General features: G+C 43.1%; 1 protein-coding gene across 3 annotated transcripts in view; it reads left to right on the forward strand.

Moving 5' to 3' along the window:
• LOC106603450 (rab GTPase-binding effector protein 1) overlaps positions 1 to 5796 on the forward strand; it is a 38932-nt gene extending 33136 nt beyond the window's left edge. For all 3 annotated transcript variants that reach the window (XM_014197152.2, XM_014197153.2, XM_014197154.2), the window contains 4 exons: positions 456 to 511; positions 1357 to 1455; positions 1784 to 1900; positions 2494 to 5796. In XM_014197152.2, coding sequence (XP_014052627.2) covers positions 456 to 511; positions 1357 to 1455; positions 1784 to 1900; positions 2494 to 2595 — 374 coding nt within the window. In that variant the 3' untranslated portion in view covers positions 2596 to 5796. The remainder of the gene's footprint in view (positions 1 to 455; positions 512 to 1356; positions 1456 to 1783; positions 1901 to 2493) is intronic.
• The last annotated feature ends 2278 nt before the right edge of the window (positions 5797 to 8074 follow it).

The raw sequence follows: 8074 nt of genomic DNA on the forward strand, positions 1-8074 counted from the left end.
TCTGACGAACCTTCTTCAGGCTGTTTGTGTTTATGCTGTACATGTTGGATTAATGACCGTATGACACTGAAACTCACTCACTGCAGTAATGTTTTTGAAAATGTGGCATGCCAGATTGGTATGGGAATGAGAGGATTGTGGACATGACATAGCACCTGTTATATGCTAGCATAGTCCAGTCATAGCCATTCACTTCAATCTTCTAAGTTAGCATGGTTATGACTAACCATGTATTTTGTTTTCTTGCTTAGTAACTCACACACTACACACACCACTCTCCTTGGCAGAGGAGATTCACCCCCTTTAAGACTAGCCTCACAGCTCTAATGCATTATTCATGATTTGACAACTCATTTTCCAGGACCTGCATTAGAATTCTAGAACGCATGTCTGGGGTTGATGTTCTGATTACCATCATAATGACACTTTAAGTCTCTGTTTTTTCTTTTCCCCAGCGTCATTATCCAGTCTGAAAACTGAGCTGGAGCGAGTGAAAGCCGAGAAAGAACAGGTACATGAACTGTAGGGAGACTGCATGAGTCACTCCTCTGAATGTGAAGTCAGATTGTCTTGAGTGGCTGCCTTCAATAATGTAATCCCAGCTAAGGCCTAAAACCACTGGCTTGTTAGATTAGTAGTTGCTGTTTGAAATGTATGGAACAACATGTACAAATGTAGGTGTGAATGATTTATTTACCATCACCAATGTGTTATGTGAAAGCCGTTGTAAATTAATGAGGTTATCAGTTTTCACCAACCATTGTTCCGGAGAGCTACAGGGGGTGCAGGCTTTTGCTCAAGCCTCGCACATGCACACCTGAATTAACCAAGGTCTTGATGTTTAGTTAATTACTTGAATTGGGTGTTTAAGTACTGAGCTGGAACAAAGGCCTGTGCACCTAACTCTCTACCAGGACCAGGGTTGGAGACCATTGGCTTAACCTAATTGTTTTGCTCTGCATCGTAGTCTGTCTGTAGCCTAGCTGACACACAGATCACGTGAAACAGCGAGAGGAGCTGTGTCCCACTGGTCTGGACAGGAGGCTGTTATAATTCCATATTCTGCTCTTATCAAGAGCTGACACATTGATCGTTGTTTTCCCATGGGGGATTGAGACCTCGTTTGGATTTGAAAATCAAGCAGTTGTAATGGAATGAGGTGACACGCCGTGTGTGGGTGTTTGAGTGAGAAAGACACAGAGGAGAACTTACCAGTAAGGCACAGCCCCCTTCATTATCAACACATCGTCCCAACAACATCAAACAGCCTCCCCAGACTGTGAAATCAGGACTTTGAGTTTGGTAGTAGACTGTTTGTGCCAGTAGTTGATAATGACTAATGTGCTCATTTCCCAGCTGGAGAGCAGCCTGGCAGAAAAGAGGAAGACATTAGCGAGTGTCCAGGGTCTGAAGAGCAGTCTGGAGGAGCAGCTGAGAGAGCTCACCACAACCAAGGTCAGAGGTCATTCACTGCTCAGACATACCAGACAGCCTGTATCACAGGAGGTTGGTGGCACCTTAATTGGGGAGGACGGGCTTGTGGTAATGGCTGGAGCGGAATTATTGGAATCGTATCAAATACACAAACGCGTTTCCGTGTGTTTGATGCCATTCCATTGGCTCTGTTCCAGCAATTATGAGTCATCCTCCCCACAGCAGACTCTACTGGCCTGTATGTTACAACTGGCCACTGCTGCTGTTCCTTTCTCAACTATCTGTGATAAGTCTCAGCATCGATTGGGAGTAGTGATACTCAGTGTGCTGTGTCTGTGTGTGGTGGCAGACGGCCCTGGAGGCTCAGGTGTTGGATGAGAAGGACAAAGCCCTGCGGTTGCAGACGGAGCTGGATGTTAGTGAGCAGGTGCAGAGGGACTTTGTCAAGCTCTCCCAGACACTCCAGGTATGGACAGTACTGCTGCTGGGTTACCACGGTCACTAGGCTCTCTGAGATCACAAACGGTGGTTACTCTTCAGCTTGGGGTGTTTAACATTCATAGACATATTCCAGTCAATAGGGCAGAAAATGCGCCTCCAAAATATGTGTCCTAGGTTATGTACGACCGTGCCTCTTTGTCTATTGGTAGGCAATGCATGCCTTCCCCTAGAATTGGAGGAACACTTACGTGCTTGTAAAATGCATAATAGTATTCAATCAACATTTGTGATGTAGATCTTAGCCATACCTTTCTCTTTGACAAATGGATCTGTACCTTGTCTGACCCATAGAAATAGTGAATTCATTCTATTTCTATGGTCTGACCTTACACATGATAGGTGAGTCTGCATGATAGTGGTGTTACTATGGCAACATTACTCCAACGCTTATAGTACACCTCTTACCATGGCAACCATATATAGCACCTCATCAGGGCTCATTACACTATTTGATAGTGACTTATTTTACTGTATCTCTGATGTGCGTCATCTACATGGCTGTATGTGTATTTCTAGATCTAATAAATTCAATATAAATAATTCTCTCTTCCCCCTCAGGTCCAGTTGGAGCGGATCAGACAGGCTGACTCTTTAGACCGTATCCGAGCCATCCTCAACGACACCAACTTGACTGACATCAGCCAGCTCCCAGAGACATGATACCCTTGACTGAAACGCCATTCTCCCTCCTGCCCCTCATTTCCCGCTATCTCACTGGCCTAATGACATTCTCCCACCTTTCCAGGCCACTCCCCCACTTCTACCACCCAATGGAAGGGCTCCGGAGGGATAAGAGGGGTGTGGGTGTTTTTAAATGAAGTCTAAATCAAAGATGGAGGACAAAAATCTATCATTACAGGAGAAAATACCATTTCTGTATAGGATTTGAAGCACACAAGGCAGGAGTGAAGGTGAACACTACTACTAAGAGGTTGTAAATAACTAAATGACTGTTTCCTGCAGAGTGGCAATTCTTGTATCTTTCCTGTGGTTCTACTGTAGACATTGGACTGGCCATATTAGCCCAACCAAAGGAGGAGTTTGTAGTCTTCTTCTAAGGCACTTTCATCTACAACTTCTCTTTCAGGTAATGGGAACAAATGGATCCATACAATTTCTGCAAGTGGTTAATAAAATGTTTTCGCTCCCACTTAGTTTCTTACTTAGTCTTGCCCCCTTATGTTTACTGTTAATCTCCTTTTTTCGCTCCATGCAAGGGTTTTTCTGTATTTTTACTATTTTTCTACATTGTAGAATAATAGTGAAGACCTAAATTTTTTGATTGACTGACCTTCATGTCTTAAAGTAATGATGGACTGTCATTTCTCTTTGCTTATTTGAGCTGTTCTTGCCAAAATATGGACTTGGTCTTTTTCCAAATAGGGCCATCTTCTGTATACCTCCCCTACCTTGTCACAACACAACTGATTGTCTCAAACACATTAAGGAAAGAAAGAAATTCCACAAATGAACGTTTAACAAGGGAAAGGGGGATACCTAGTCGGTTGTACAACTGAAGGCACATCTGTTAATTGAAAGGCATTCCAGGTGACCTATCTCAATGGAATGGATAATCCATAGAACTAACTAATTGACTAAATCTTCTGAAGGGTGGATTTTTCATGGTCTGGGATCACCGTTGACAATATTCCTTTGATTACATTTTCAGTGTGTCATGCCTGAATGTTAATGGTAACTCATTGATGAAAAGATTTTCTGGCTTTTGTCCCTCTTTTGCTGAGAAAATGCACTCTTGTCTCTACGTATTTCATATTTCACTCGTATAGTTTTGTTTCTGGCTGCACCACAAATACTCTTGAAATGAAGGGGCTTTGACCAGGATATGTCATTTGTAAAGTCTGTCCACATTGAACACTACCTGATTCATCAACACTGTCCCTAGTCTCATGGAGTTTCTGGCACAACTTCTTGAGCACATTCTGAAGTTGCTTAAAGGCCCAGTGCTGTCAAATGTGATTTCTACCCTGTTTTTATGTCATATTGTACAGCAGCTGATGAAACTAACACTGAAAAGTGTTATTTCCTGATAGTGCTGGTTGAAAATACAATCTACACAGGACCTTCTAATCAGCAGGTTTGCATGGGTGGGGGTTTTGGCTTTCCGTAGTGACATCAGCATGTTAAATTGGTCAATAAGAAAGAGTTGCAAACCTCTGTCAATTACAGCTGGTATTCAGTTTCCCCCTCCCCACTCAGACCACTGCCAGACAATCCTAACCAAATTCTTGCTTGAGTTTTTTTCCTAAGTCATTTTTACCAATTTTAATGGAAATCTATTATAGTAAGCTACCTTATTGTTACCCAGAAATGATTTGATATTAATATAAAAATGGTTCATTTGAGCCTTTTTAAGTGTAAGTGTCATGTCTCATTGGAAATGATGAATAGTGTGAAATCTGACTCGTGGTCAGGTTTTACTAGGTTTACATGGAACTGTTTGAGTACTCCTCCTGTTAAATTAGATCCGGTATTCTTTTTCTGTGTTGGTTTCATGTCCCTTTTTCTTGGACAGAACTGTCAAATCATCCTGACAGATAATCACTGAACCCTAAGTGGGCACTAGGAGATGGAATTATTGGATCAGAATGAATATGGTTTTGGCAATGAAGGCTATGATCATTACTAATAGCAAGAGCTGTACAAAAGGTCTCTAGCATCAGAAAAGTTCACCAATATAATAACACACATTTTCGATATGGTTTGTCAATCAAGCAATCCCATCAGGCAGTTCACTCGAAAGAGAATGGTTGGCAGTGGGGAGAAACTTTCCACATTTGAATAATCTACTTAATACAGACTTTTAGAAACACGTAATGCACTGAAGTATTTGCATTTTAATTTCTCTAAAGGAATGAACCTCGAGGCAAGGATTTTAAATGGTGGTAGTGATGGACTTAACAGTTTGGATTTAATTGTGTGGTGGGTAAAATGCGTTTTCATTCATTGGCTGAGGTGACCGGTGCATACAGCACTTAGGGTTGCTCTATGGAAAATAGACATGACCGCATGATTTATTGCTTTTAACTGTTGTAAAACAATCATCCTTATAGGAAAATGTTTCCTTAACACTGAACATAATATGACGATGTGATTTTTAAGGAGACATTGATTGAGATCATTGAATCTTTGACTTGCATGTACTACATCTGTATCAATTGGATACATCTGTAAATGTCTTGAGTTTATCAGAATCTTGCTATGTTTTGAGAGGATATGAGTAAGGAAGCCAGATGAACTTGCACTGAAAGAAATTAATGTTTATTGCTTGTAAAATGATTGATTCTGTGTAATATTGTGAATTCACTTTAGACCTGGGTTCAAATACATGTGTATTTTAAGTATCAAAGCTCTATCATTATAGTGATAATCACTAGTCACTACGACATGTTCACAGTACACCATTAATTTAGAAGGAGTTGAATATCTGTCTATTTCAAATTGAATTTGTAACAGTCGGCATTAACAAGGCTTTTTGGTTCTATCATTTCATTAGAATAACTTGTCTACCTTTCCCTTGAATAGTGCTGTTGTGTGTAATTGTCTTAAGGTCCTCAAACAACCCCTTTTTATTTGGGCTTTGCATAGACATAATTCTTGCCCTCCTACATTTACTGAAATTCCAATGAAAAATGACAGTGGCTTTCATTTAAGACATTTTAATTTAGGATTTCACTGTGGCGTAATGTTTTCTGCAGAACAGTCATTCTGATAATGGTGGGAGGAATCTTTGCAAAATTTTTATTTTTGCATGCTTTGACTCTTCTGCTAGGGCCTCTTGCAAATGTATATACAGTACTGTGTACATTTCTGTATATATCTAATAAACCAAATTGTACTTTATGGAATGTGTGACTGTCTCTCAAACACAATGGGCAATCCTGTAAAAGGCTCTTAGTAGAATCCATAAAACACACATTGGACACCACCGCCTGTGAATTCCAGATAGTTAGTGACTAAAATAAAATGGGAAATGCATCTTGTTCAGAAAGCGTGTCCAACCGAGGATTGAAGATGTTTGCTATGGAAAACTATTACTTGCAATAAGTGAATTTACCTTTTTTATAAACATTTCCCAACTTTTATTGCCTAGGTACCTGACTGTCAAGATTTAATTTAGTTAATTCTCAGATGGGATTACATATTTTCAGCATGCTTTCTGGTTTTTGTTTAAGTCGACACCGAAGCACTTTCTCCAACCTGAATTACCACTACCAGAAAAAAACCAGCTCCAATGACTAATTTCCCTGATTTTGGCAATGAAGCCATTTACCTACTTCCCCAGTCTGAACAGGAACAGCTGGCATGCTAACCTGTCGATGTCATTGCGCTAACGTTAATTAGCATTGGCTCGTGAAACTACCTCAAACTTTCTTCATACTGGACGCAGAGACAATGGTATCCACGATGGTATTGTTGCAAAAATACCCCAAAATATTTTAATTGTGTACCCCCAGTTTTAAAAGATTGAGTAGAGTTTGCTACAGTTGATGTAGACTCAGGCCATACAAACGCTTCACACCGCGTGGCCGCTGCCACTCTAACCTGGTGGTCCCAGCGCGCACGACCCACGTGGAGTTCCAGGTCTCCGGCAGCCTCTGGAACTGCCGGTCTGCAGCCAACAAGGCTGAGTTCATCTCAGCCTATGCTACCCTCCAGTCCCTAGACTTCCTGGCGCTGACGGAAACATGGATTACCACAGATAACACTGCTACTCCTACTGCTCTCTCTTCGTCTGCCCACGTGTTCTCACATACCCCTAGAGCATCTGGCCAGCGGGGTGGTGGCACTGGAATCCTCATCTCTCCCAAGTGGACATTCTCTCTTTCTCCCCTGACCCATCTGTCTATCTCCTCATTTGAATTCCATGCTGTCACAGTTACCAGCCCTTTCAAGCTTAACATCCTTATCATTTATCGCCCTCCAGGTTCCCTTGGAGAGTTCATCAATGAGCTTGACGCCTTGATAAGTTCCTTTCCTGAGGATGGCTCACCTCTCACAGTTCTGGGTGACTTTAACCTCACCACGTCTACCTTTGACTCATTCCTCTCTGCCTCCTTCTTTCCACTCCTCTCCTCTTTTGACCTCACCCTCTCACCTTCCCCCCCTACTCACAAGGCAGGCAATACGCTTGACCTCATCTTTACTAGATGCTGTTCTTCCACTAATCTCATTGCAACTCCCCTCCAAATCTCCGACCACTACCTTGTATCCTTTTCCCTCTTGCTCTCATCCAACACTTCTCACTCTGCCCCTACTCGGATGGTATTGCGCCGTCCCAACCTTCGCTCTCTCTCTCTCCCGCTACTCTCTCCTCTTCCATCCTATCATCTCTTCCCTCTGCTCAAACCTTCTCCAACCTATCTCCTGATTCTGCCTCCTCAACCCTCCTCTCCTCCCTTTCTGCATCCTTTGATTTTCTCTGTCCCCTATCCTCCAGGCCGGCTCGGTCCTCCCCTCCTGCTCCGTGGCTCGACGACTCACTACGAGCTCACAGAACAAGGCTCCGGGCAGCCGAGCGGAAATGGAGGAAAACTCGCCTCCCTGCGGACCTGGCATCCTTTCACTCACTCCTCTCTACATTCTCCTCTTCTGTCTCTGCTGCTAAAGCCACTTTCTACCACTCTAAATTCCAAGCATCTGCCTCTAACCCTAGGAAGCTCTTTGCTACCTTCTCCTCCCTCCTGAATCCTCCTCCCCTCCTCCCTCTCTGCGGATGACTTCGTCAACCATTTTGAAAAGAAGGTTGACGATATCCGATCCTCGTTTGCTAAGTCAAACGACACCGCTGGTCCTGCTCACACTGCCCTACCCTGTGCTTTGACCTCTTTCTCCCCTCTCTCTCCAGATGAAATCTCGCGTCTTGTGACGCCCGGCCGCCCAACAACCTGCCCACTTGACCCTATCCCCTCCTCTCTTCTCCAGACCATTTCCGGAGACCTTCTCACCTCGCTCATCAACTCATCCTTGACCGCTGGCTACGTCCCTTCCGTCTTCAAGAGAGCGAGAGTTGCACCCCTTCTGAAAAAAACCTACACTCGATCCCTCCGATGTCAACAACTACAGACCAGTATCCCTTCTTTCTTTTCTCTCCAAAACTCTTGAACGTGCCGTCCTTGGC

The sequence above is a fragment of the Salmo salar genome, chromosome ssa04, assembly GCF_905237065.1.
Source record: "Salmo salar chromosome ssa04, Ssal_v3.1, whole genome shotgun sequence".
NCBI classification, from domain to species: Eukaryota; Metazoa; Chordata; class Actinopteri; order Salmoniformes; family Salmonidae; genus Salmo; species Salmo salar.